The sequence below is a fragment of the Carettochelys insculpta genome, chromosome 7, assembly GCF_033958435.1.
Source record: "Carettochelys insculpta isolate YL-2023 chromosome 7, ASM3395843v1, whole genome shotgun sequence".
Classification (NCBI taxonomy): domain Eukaryota; kingdom Metazoa; phylum Chordata; order Testudines; family Carettochelyidae; genus Carettochelys; species Carettochelys insculpta.
This window is the reverse complement of record NC_134143.1, coordinates 51,447,467-51,459,740: the sequence shown is the minus strand read 5'-3', so window position 1 is coordinate 51,459,740 and position 12,274 is coordinate 51,447,467. Positions and strand designations below refer to the sequence as shown.

General features: G+C 49.4%; 1 protein-coding gene across 4 annotated transcripts in view; it reads left to right on the top strand.

Moving 5' to 3' along the window:
• Positions 1–12,274, top strand: part of DOCK1 (dedicator of cytokinesis 1) — a 620,618-nt gene that overhangs the window by 536,181 nt on the left and 72,163 nt on the right. For all 4 annotated transcript variants that reach the window (XM_075000462.1, XM_075000464.1, XM_075000465.1 and 1 more), the window contains 4 exons: positions 6,062–6,203; positions 6,418–6,496; positions 8,496–8,580; positions 11,257–11,343. In XM_075000462.1, coding sequence (XP_074856563.1) covers positions 6,062–6,203; positions 6,418–6,496; positions 8,496–8,580; positions 11,257–11,343 — 393 coding nt within the window. The remainder of the gene's footprint in view (positions 1–6,061; positions 6,204–6,417; positions 6,497–8,495; positions 8,581–11,256; positions 11,344–12,274) is intronic.

Below are 12,274 nucleotides of genomic sequence, written 5' to 3'. Positions count from 1 at the left end.
CTCCGGCTGCTACCCAGACTGTTGCTGTGGAGCGCCCGGAGGAGGTGAGCCTTGGCCTCGCCCTCCTCTTGCAGGAGGTCGAGGCCCTGGGTCTCACCCTGCCGGCCCTGGACGCAGATGGCCTGCTATTGGAGGCCTTTAGGCCATCCATTCACTCCCCACCACTCCCCTCACTCTCCTTCTCCCTACCCACTAGTGACCTCCCAACTGCCACCCCCACTTGCTCTGGGACATCACAGGGCGTGACCCCTCCCCCTCAGCCAGGGATGACCCCCCAGCAGGGGTCAGCCAGCCCCTGGATGCCCTGGAGGAATTAGTGCTCTCCTTGTACCCATCTTCCCCTCATGGAACCCAAAATCCCAACACCAATCCCTCCACCCTGGTGCCTGTCGCCGAGTGTGCAGGTGCCTTGCCCTTAACCCCGCCTCCCTTCCCACCACCTGAGGAAGCCACCCTTCCCGAGACCCATTCTGTCCACACCCCCGCCCCCATTCCCACTTTAGCTTCCCCTTCTGCCCCTACCCTGACTCCCTCCTCCAACCAATGTCCCGCTCCAGACCCCGAAACCTCACCCCCTCCAGAACCTCCTCTTCCTCCTCTTCCCCCACTCCCTCCTCTTCCTCCCCTCCCACCTCCTCCGCCCCCTCCCCCATCTCCCCATGACCCTTCCCCTCCCCTTATAATTTCTATCCCCCCTGCCTCCACCCTTCTTCTCCCCATCCCTCCCCTCGACCCCTGCCTATTTATAACCGCCCCTGAGGCTGCGACTCCTCGGCAGGCCCCCCTTTCATCGCCCTCTCCCAGCACTTCTGGGGCTGCTCTCCCTCCACTGCCCCCGTCCCTCCCAAAATTAAACCCCAGCCCCCGTCTAGACCTTTTCTCTGGCCGCGGGGCCCAGAAGAACATGAGGCCGACGGGTATTCAGGACCCCAAGGCCTCGGCACCCCACACGCTGGTTGGCAAGATGCACCAGTTCTTGGAGGACGTTTGCGGCTCCAAGAACAAAGTAGCTCTCACCCTCCGGCATTGGGGTGATTTCCACTCCATCTTAGAGTCCATGAGGGCCCTTCTTAAGGAGGACAAGGGGACCGGGAAGAGGGATGCCACGGCCTACCAACAGGCCCGCAGCTTCCCTGACGCCCCAATTGCTTTTGGGGTTGGTCACAGTTTGCTGTGTGGCCCCACGGGGACCATTGGTGCTCCGTCTGGCAAGGATCCTCCCCAGTCCTCCAAATGGCACCAATCATCTTTGCCACACTAAATGCCAGGGGCTGCGGGTTGGGTCTCTGCAGGTGCCGAACACTCTCCTTCCTTTGGGAGGGGGGGTATTCGGTCACCTTCTTGCAGGAGACCCACACTACTCCAGCTGCCGAAGTCAGCTGGCAGCTGGAATGGGGAGGCGGTGTCCACTTTAGTCACCTCTCGGCCTACCAGGCTGGGGTAGCAACCCTGTTGTCCCCAGACCTGCAGCCCGAGGTGCTGGGGAGTGTCAAGGTCGTGCCGGGCCACCTGCTGTATCTCCAGGTGTGGGTGGAGGGGCTGCCCCTCCACCTTGTTAATGTCTATGCCCCGACACTCCCACTGGAGAGAACACCCTTCTTCCGGCAGGCGGCGGCCTTCCTCGACACTATTGATCCTCGCGAGTGCCTGGTCCTTGGCGGAGATTTCATTTGCACCCTCGAGGAACGGGATCACATGGGGACTGAGCAGTGCCAGGCTGCTGCAGACGTCCTCAGGGAGCTCATCAACCATTGCTCCCTGGTGGACGTCTGGCACAGCCACCACCTGGACAAGGACACCGTCTTCACCTACGTTCGGGTGGTGGGCCATAAATCTGTACACTCCCGGTTGGATCGCATTTACATCTCTCGGCACCATCTCTCTCGGGCCCACTCCTCCAGCGTACGGCCAGCCCCCTTCTCGGACCACCACCTGGTTGTCATAAAAGCTTCCCTTTCACCGGGGAAGCGGGGGTCGGCCTACTGGCACTTCAACAACAGCCTGCTGGAGGATGTGGGCTTCGTGGTGTCCTTCCGGGAGTTCTGTCTGGCCTGGCGTGGGCAACAGCGCGCCTTTCCCTTGCCACGGTGGTGGTGGGATCTGGGAAAGGTGCGCGCATGGTTCTTTTGCCACGACTATACCCGGGGGGCCAGCTGGCGGCGGGATGCGTTGATAGGGCAGCTGGGGCGGGAGGTTCTTGAGCTGGAGAGGTGCCTAGCCACCAGCACCAGAGATCCATCCCTCCATGGCATGTACTGGGAGAAGAGGGACGAGCTCAGGGCCCTCGACGCCCTTTGGGCACAGGGGGCCTTGGTGAGGTCACAAATCCAACTCCTTCGGGAGATGGACCGTGGCTCCCGCGTCTTTTACGCCCTAGAGAAAAAGAGGGGTGCCAAGAAACATATCCTCTGCCTTCTTGTGGAGGATGGCACCCCTCTTACGGATCTGGTGAAGATGCGCGAGAGGGCCCACGCCTTCTAGGCCACCCTTTTCTCCCCAGATCCGAGTGACGCCGACGCCTGCAGAGTGCTTTGGGACCAACTCCCCTCGGTCAGTGCGTGCAGCCGGGACTGGCTGGAGCTTCCTCTCACTCTAGCCGAGCTCTCGGAAGCCCTCCGTCTCATGCCCACCAATAAATCCCCAGGCATGGACGGGCTGACCAGGGAGTTTTGCCGCGTGTTTTGGGACGTCCTTGGCCCAGACCTGCTCAGCGTCTAGGCTGAGTCCTTGCAAAGCGGGGTCCTCCCCCTATCGTGCAGGTGAGCCGTCCTCACCCTGCTGCCCAAGAAGGGGGACCCCCGCGACATTAGGAACTTGCGTCCCATCTCGCTCCTCAGCACAGACTACAACATCATCGCTAAAGCCATCTCCCACCACTTGGGGTCCGTGCTGTAGGACGTGGCCCACCCCGACCAGACCTACACCGTCCCCGGCCATACCATCCTTCATAATCTGTACCTGGTCTGGGATCTTCTAGAGCTTGGGTGTAGGGATGGCCTGTTGTTCACCCTCCTGTCCCTAGACCAGGAGAAGGCGTTCGACAGGGTGAACCACGGGTATCTCCTGGGCACCCTGCAGGCCTTCGGCTTTGGGCCCCGCTTCGTCGGGTTTCTCCAGGTGCTGTACGCTGCCTCGGAGTGCATGGTCAAGCTCAACTGGACCCTGACCGCCCCGGTCAGCTTCTGACGGGGGTACGACAAAGCTGCCCACTCTCAGGACAGCTCTATGCCCTGGCCATCGAGCTCTTACTCTGTCTCCTTCGCTGAAAGTTGCCGGGGATGGTGCTTCGGCAGCCGAGGCTGCAGCTGGTCCTGTCATCATATGCCGATAACGTGCTTGTCGTGGTTCAGGACATGGGAGACCTGGCGCGGCTGGAGGCCTGCCAAGCTGTTTACTCGGCAACCTCCTCTGCCCGGGTCAACTGGGTCAAGAGCTCTGGCCTGGTGGTCGGGGCTGGATGACAGGCGGGCCGCCTCCCACCCACGCTTCAGGCCATCCGGTGGAGCGCGGGTCCGCTGCTCTATCTCAGCATCTTTTTGTCCGCCACGCATCCCTCTCCACCGTAAAACTGTCAAGGTTTAAGAAGCAGAGTGGTTGAGCGAATGCGGAGATGGACAGGACTGCTCCAGTGTCTCTCCCTGTGCGGGAGGGACTGGTGCTCAACCAGCTGATCCTGTCCATGCTCTGACACCGTCTCAACATTCTGGTCCCACCCCCGGAGTTCCTGGCCCAGCTCCAGAAGCTAGTTCTGGAGTTCTTCTGGCCAGGACTGCACTGGGTCTCTGCAGGGGTTCTCCATCTTCCCCCGGAGGAGCAGGGACAGGACCTGACTTGCATGCGCACTCAGGTCCATGTCTTCCGCCTCCAGGACCTGCAGGGACTTCTCAACATCAACAGTGCAGATAGTCCAGCATGGAGTGCGCTGGCTCATGCTTTCCTCCACCGTTACCGAGGGTTCCGATATGACCAGCAGCTCCTTTATCTGTCCTTGAGAGACCGTCCGCAGGGTCTCTCAGAGCTGCCGGCCTTCTACCAGGACCTCCTCTGCACCTGGCGGCTGCTTGCAGCCTCCAGGTCCTTAGGGGCCACCGTCGGGGAAGACCTCCTCGCGGAGCCCCTGCAACACAACCCCTACCTTCATGTGCAGGCAGCAGAGTCTCCCGCCGTGTGCCAGAGGTTGGTCCTAGGTGGAATTACCAGGGTCGGAGACCTCCTGAACTATAACCGGGGGGACTGGATAGGAGCCCCGGCGTTTGTCCAGCTCATGGGGCTCTCCACCCTACACTCCCCCCGGTGAGTACTCGAGGAGGTGAAGGCCACCCTGCCACCCACTGCTCATATCTACCTCGGCCGGGTCCTGCGAGAGGGTGTGCCCCACCCTCCTCTCACTCCCAGCCCTCCAGACCTCTGTGTGGGCCTCTGGCTTCGTGACCCTGCCCACCCCCCTCCCCCTCACCATCCCAGCTGGCTGCATACCTTGCAGACGGTTCCCTTCCAAACCGCGCCCAGGCATCTTCTGTACACTCTCGTGCTTCACACGCTCCACTTCCCCACCCTCGTGTCCCGCCCCGACCACAAATGGCGGGACTTCTTACCACCATCAGAGGTTGGGGAGCCCCGGTGGGCCAGCCTCTATTGCACCTTGGTTCTGTGGCCTGCCGGGGACATCAGCTGGAGGATCCTCCATGGAGCGGTGAGCATGGGCGTGTACCTGGTGCAGTTCACCCCTATCCCAGACACTTGTACATTCTGCGACATGAGGGAGAACCTGGCGCACATCTACGTTGAGTGTGTGAGGCTGCAGCCCCTCTTCCGGCTCCTCCAGAACCTCCTCTTGAGGTTCTGGCTGCACTTTTCCCCATACCTCCTCATCCTGTCACACCCCATCCATGGCCCCACAAAGTCGCGGGACCTCCTTGTCAGCCTTTTCCTGGCCATGGCCAAAGTGGCCGTCTACAAAACCAGGGAGAGGAGGCTGGCAGAGGGGGCGACCTGCGACTGTGGGACCTACTTCCGTTCCTCCCTCTGGTCACAAATCTGAGCAGAGTTCCTCTGGGCAGTGTCCATTGACTCCCTCGACACCTTTGAGGAACAGTGGGTGCTGTCCTGGGTTGTCTGCTCGGTGTCCCCCTCCGGCTCCCTTATTCTAAACCTTTGACCCTCACTCCCACCCCTGTTTTTTCTTTCGTTGTCCCCTGGACTCTTTTGGGGCCGTTTTCTTTCAGTAGGTCTCCCCTCTTCGTGAGAGGGGCCTTTTAGTCATGGGCGGGCTGCTCCCGCCCACTCCTTCAGCCTTCAATAGGTGCTCACACTCTGCTTGTTTGCCAGCCCTGCTTTTCCCTCTTATTCTCAGCCCCTCCCAGCCTTACCTTGTCACAATATATGCCAAGTGTTCTGCAGTATAGTTGAGATATGATGCAGTGAAATGTTATTTTGTAACTACGATCTATTTGGAACTATCCAGTCAGATGTAGCAGGAACTACTAATATGCCTTGTTACACTCATTTCCTCAGAATTGTTTCTATAAATGTTTAGACATATAAGCTAAATTCTGTTCTAGTATACTATGCAAACGCCTTTAACTTCAGAGGATGTCTTGTGGGGGCAACGGAGACCATAATTTGGGCCAGGTTTTTTTCTCAGCTATTCAGGAATGTAGCTTGTACACTTAAAAGTTAAGAGGCGCGCAAGAGATTTTTTGAATAGAGGCCTTAATTATTTGCCATAGGCCCTTACTTAACCACATACTAAAGTCCCATTAACGTCAGCAGGATTTAAGCCTATGCTTGAAGTTCAGTATGCACCTAATGGCTGTATTAAATATGGATTCATTTAAGCTTAAGGGATTAATTAATGCCTCAGTGCTTTGCTGAATTTTGACCATAATATCTGGAAATTGTTGTATATTATTCTGTTGTAAACCAGAGGTTTCGTATTTCTACCATTAGTAGTGGCATTGAAGAAGCCTGTAGATACTCTTTCAGAGGACTAGGATATTATTTTATTGTGAACTTACTGTGAATATTATTATATGAATTTAACTGCTTAATTTATTTCCAGAACAAAGTTTTCATATACCGGGGAAAGGAATATGAACGTCGTGAAGATTTTGAAGCAAGGTTATTAACCCAGTTTCCAAATGCTGAAAAAATGAAGACAACATCTCCACCAGGCGATGATATTAAAAACTCCACTGGTCAGTGTATCCTTGGAAATTACTGTATGCATATGCTCATGTAGTCTAATAAGACTGCTAAAACTGCATACTAGTTCATTGCCCTTTCCATGTTTTTATTGATACATTACTGTCTTTATGCCAATTTTGATAGAAATTTCAAGAGACGTTCCTCACTTGAACCATCTCTACTGTATAATTTAAACTCTGCCTCTTGTTAATTCTTAACTTGTCAATTCAGATATACAGTGTTTTACTGTAAAACCAAAACTTGACTTACCACCCAAATTTCACAAGCCTGTATCAGAGCAAATTGTGAGGTGAGTTTTCAGATCTTTCTTTCTTCTTACCAGTCTGGGTGAATGACCTGCGTAGAACACTTATATTAACATAAACCCTTGTAAAATGTAATTCTGCTTCTTGGTTATTATAGTGTTTGTTTGATTTTAAAAAGTATGTTTCTGTAAGCCATCACTGAAAATAAAACACACACACAGCACTGGAGGTGGGGAGTCCAATCATGTATAACAACAGGGTCCTGACCCATAACTGGTACTGCTAGGCAGTACTACAAAACAAAATATAGGTAATAATAAAAGTTAGAGTAGAACCTCTGAGTCATTAACACCTTGGGATTCGTGGGTGGTTCATAATGCTGAACAAAACACTGTGGTTGTTATTTCCAAAGTTTCCAGCTGAACATTGACTTAGTACAACTTTGGAAGTTTACTGTTCAGAAGAAAAATGCTGCTTTTTTTTTTTTAAACTAGTGTATGTTTAACTCAGTAATATACTGTATCTGATTTTCATTTGATTTATTTTTTCTGTCTCTGCTGCTGCCTGATAGCATATTTCTGGTTCCAAATGAGGTGTTTGGTTAACTGATCAGTTTGTAATTCTAAGGTTCTACTGCGGTTCCTTCAATCTTTTGGGCTAACTCCATGCCTCCGTAGAGGACAGTGTTAGTTGTGACTTCACAGTACAATGAATAATATTCAGGGCCATCCCAAGGGAAGGCGGAGCCTGCATAACCCTCTCCAGCACCCTGGGTGTAGGCCCCTCCCCGACCATGCACCCTTACCTCCTCTCCCCCAGGCAGTGGAACCTGGGGGATACCTGGAGCTGAGGTTCAGGCAGTGGAGGTAGCCGGGGTCACCTCCCTTTCCCTGCACTCCCCACATGGGTGGCAGTAGCCTGCTCTACCCTGCTGCGTGTTGTGCCTCCCTTTTCCACTGTGGCAGGAACCAGAGAAGCGCAGGGTAGTGAGCCAGCAGGGTGGCACAGAGCGGCTGGTCAGAGCAGGCTGCCACTCCCCCAACCCATGTGTGAGTGGTGGTGGGGGAAGAGGCAGTTACCCCTGCTGCCTCTGCCACACTGGCCCTCAGTTCCAGGTAACATCCCCCACCCCGTCACACCTGTCCTTTGGACGGGTAGGGTGGCCGCCACCAGACCTCCAAAAGCTCAGCACTGAGGGTTGCCACCCAGTTCATCCTATGGATGGGATGCCTCTGGTAACATGATCTGGTAGCCAAGCCCAAACCAAGTGGCCATTATGCTCACAGCCATGACAGGAACTAAAAGGAGAAAAGTAAAATATTAAAGTATATCATGCTCAATTTTCCATTTTTACCTGGCTACTTATGGCTCTTCAGCCTATATTTGTAAAGTTACCAGGGCCTGGTACTTAATCATTGCAGACTATCTTTAGCTCCAGAGTAGAGACCCCTCCTTGTTCCTCAGAACAAAAGGACACCTCTGTAATTATAAGTCAAAAAGGGAGGGTTAGTGGGTTATTCATTGTTGCAGTAAACAATAAATCCAGTGTTTCTGTTCAGTCCATGGTTTTTGGTGTTTAATTCCTTCCATTATGGGTTTGTGGCTTATTATAATATTCTGTAACACACTAACCTCCTCTTTTAGTCCTATTATTGCAGAGGTGTTAACTGGTTGCCCTGCTTTAAATGCTCCCTTACAATATGTGCTAATGACTTAAATGGACAGTGGTCTATCTTGCATATTGCTGTGATGCTGGGAGTTTCTTTCCCAGACCTCAAAAGAGCTTGTCTCTCTCTCACCAGCACAAGTTGGTCCAATAAAAGTGATTACCTCACGTATCTTTTCTCCTTAATATCCTGGGTCCAACCTGGCTACAGCAACATTGTATCCATACAAGCTTGCAGAGGCCTGGGGCAAATGTTGAATCTTGTTCCTTGTTAACAGAGAACTTCTACATTATCTTATTTATGTGTTCTAACCACTAAACTTGTTAATACAAAATAAGTTTGCGGTTATGCAATGTGTTTGGTTTTTTTAATTCAGTTTCTATAGGGTGAATGAGGTCCAACGATTTGAATATTCACGGCCTGTACGAAAAGGAGAGAAAAATCCTGATAATGAATTTGCGGTAATTATTTTTTCTGTTTTGTGAGTGCAGGAACCTGTTCAGTTTTAGTTTGCTGGTGATTGATTGATTGATAGATTGATTGATTGATTTTGAAACTGCAGTAAAATGGGACTCAATTTATTATGCGTGTGATAAAAACTACATGTATCATGAGCTCTGTTTTATAGTACCAAGAAAAATGATCAAAGCTATCTTTTCATTTTGAGAACACATGACCACTTTGCATGAGAAATACAACAGTGTCAGGCCTCAAAATGTAACCATCCTTCACTGAAAGCTGTCTTGCCTTAAAGATCCCAGTCAAGCATCCTTTAAAACCAGTCTTGGCTGCCACAGTAAAATTTTTATTAAGCCATATGGTTGACCATATGGTCAGTAAAGCTTTCTGTCTTCTTACAGCATGTGTCCACTAAGTTGGTTAAAAAATCGAGTGCTTTCCCCCTCCCTCCCCACACCTGACTTATTCATGGCTTAGAAGGAGGAGTAATGCTAACGGTACTTTGTACTTGTATATAATTTTTCAATCGCAGATATCAATTGTTCTTAGAATAGGATGTTCCTTGTGCCTCTGAAGAGGCAGGGATTGGTTTCCTAGAGCAGAGAACTGTGAATAGCCTCCCAGATTTCATTGTCCATTTGCCCATATGCTCTGAATAGAGAGCTGCAGTCATACACTTCCATACAAGCTAACAAAATGCAATCTGCCATGCTTTGAGGGGCTGGGTGTTTTGTAGAACTCCACGTGGTCATTGCAGGCAAAGGGTACTTACTCAGGGTTTCCTGCTACAGTAAACTCTCTCATATCCAGCAGCCCTGGGTCTGGGAGGTTGCCAGATATTCAAATATTGTGGATAGTAGAGAGGTATACCTAGCAATGCATAACATTAAAGATAAACAAGATTAGATATTAAGAAAGAAACAGAAATGTATGCAGAGTACTTTATTTACCAAGTAACAGTAGTATTGTACTCTGTAAATTTATACTGTATTTGCTGTATTTATTTGTATTTACTTTCACTGTACTGTACTTATGGAAAACTTAATTAAAATTTAATTATGGTTAAAATGCCGATTATTTGAGAGTTCTGGATGATAGAATGCCAGATATGAAAGAGTTTACTGTACCATGCCAGCCTGTCCTGATGCACTTGAAAATCCCTGTGTCATATCTGGTTGTTCTGTTACTCAAAGTAAATTTGGCTGCTAATCAAAGTGATTCCAGATGAGCTGGAAGAAAATGTTCCTTTTGTCAGTAGATGATGCTTGTGCAAAATTCAACAAAGATATTTTGATGAGATAAAGCGTTAAAATGTACAATGCATCTTGATTTCAGCTTTAAAAAACTAAAGCTACTAAACTACTGAGGAGCCATTGGCCATCTTTTTGAAGGCATGTAGACACTTAGTGATTTTCAAAAACATTTAAGGTGCCTTATTCTAGGCATCTGGTTGTGTCTGAAAATCCCTATATCCCTAGGCATCTTTAAAAATCTGGCTCTTGTGTCCTGTTGATTTTGAATGGGACTTATGCTCCTAACAGCATTAGGGGCTAAAAAAGGCCAGCCATACCAATATATTCCCCATATCAAACAGAGTCAGGGACAGATTAAAAAAAATCACAAAGGAGCATTCTTATCATGACTTTAACATTTACAGACATGAGAGAGCAATAATTAAAACAATTTCTTTTGAAACTGAAGATACAACTTTAAGATTAAGCCACTTCTCCTTGCACTTAAACTCATGACATATTTTTATGAAAGGTACCATCTGTAAGAATGCTTTTTAGGGCACCTATGTGAGAAACCTAAAAGTTACATCTGATAAACTTGTTTTCAGCTATATGTAAAATTGTCCACTCTGAGAATGGAGTTGGGGTTTCTACGCCTGTAGATTTCTGTGAAGAGCGATATTTGTTTCTGAAGTCTGTGATCCCACTTTATTTAATGTGCTTTTCACATGAGAGACAGATTATTTGGGAAATGACTCTTCTGCTACGTCTACACGTGCCCCAAACTTCGAAATGGCCATGCAAATGGCCATTTCGAAGTTTACTAATGAAGCGCTGAAATGCATATTCAGCGCTTCATTAGCATGCGGTCGGCAGCCGCGCTTCGAAATTGATGCTCTTTGCCGCCGCGCGGCGCGTCCAGACGGGGCTCCTTTTCGAAAGGGAAGCTCATGGGAATAAGGGGACTTCGAAGTAGGCAGCGTCCTTTCGAAAAGGAGCCCCGTCTGGACGCGCCGCGCGGCGGCAAAGAGCATCAATTTCGAAGCGCGGCTGCCGACCGCATGCTAATGAAGCGCTGAATATGCATTTCAGCGCTTCATTAGTAAACTTCGAAATGGCCATTTGCATGGCCATTTTGAAGTTTGGGGCACGTGTAGACACGGCCTTCAAGAGAAATAAATGGAGCTTTTACATAATGTTACCCCCTTAGTTAAAAGAGCAGTGTTTAACTATTAAATAGCACATCAGCTAGCATCCTGAGACTAATCTAGCCACAGACATACCCCTGAAACACACATACAGATTCCATTTGCAATTTTTTTTTAGCTTTGTAATTTCTGTAGTGATGCAGTTCTTTTTGATAATGAAGTTGTAAATCTTTGGTTAAGATAAAGACCATCAATCTGCTAACATGCTGTTTCTAACCTTTTTATGTTTTATTTGCAGAATATGTGGATTGAGAGAACCATCTATGTGACAGCATATAAATTACCAGGGATTTTAAGATGGTTTGAAGTCAAATCAGTTTTCATGGTAGGGACAAATCAGGATATACTTGTGTAGACTATTTAATCAGAACCCTTTTTTTTCCCAGTTACTGACTATCAGGGGAGCCAACAGAATTGCCAGCCCCTTGGGCAAGGTAGCCAGGGATGGGGGAGAAGCACCATGGTTCTGGAAAAGGTTGGAATCTCTTGTAGAAAGGAGGAGTGGGAGAGAGCCAGCCCTCAGCACCATGCAGACTGTGCCATGTCACCTCACTCCCTGCCCAGACAGTCCTCAAACCACAGTAGCAGTGGTTGTGGCCAGGAGCCCTGGACTCTTTTGAATTACTGTGCCGTGAGGAATTTATATGCAGTATGTGTAACTGTGCTTAACCTCAAAGTCTGGTCAGTGGACCTGACTAAAGGAAAGGGGACTTTCATATCCTCCTCTTCTGCTCAGTACTGATGTTTGATTAAGGTGAATGCTCAGATAGCAAAAGTAATGTTTCCCCATCACTGGTACAAAAACATGACTGGTGAATCATATAACACTGTGGGCCATCATTCAGCAAAATTCTTCAGCACTTCTTAACTTTAAGTATGAATAATTCTTTTCATTTTACTGAACTTTAAGCAGGTACTTCAGTTCATTGCTACGTAAGTAGGCTTGGAAGGATTATTTTTTTTATTAAGTATCTGTTTCACTGTAAACCCATAAGTAGGTGCAAAAATATTTCCAGCTATAATACAAGTTAAATCTGTTGAGTTCAGCAGGCGCAGGACCTAGCTAATAGTGAATGTGCAAGTCTGCCATACCATGGGAGGGCTGTATTGTGTAGCAGCATTACTAACACCTCCACTGCTTACTGAGATGGTAGAAAACACTTAAGTTACAGCTAAATAAGAGCACAGAATACTGAGAGCCAGGACTGGTGGCTGTGAACAAACTTTATGGGAGCACAGGAAACTTGGCCACATCC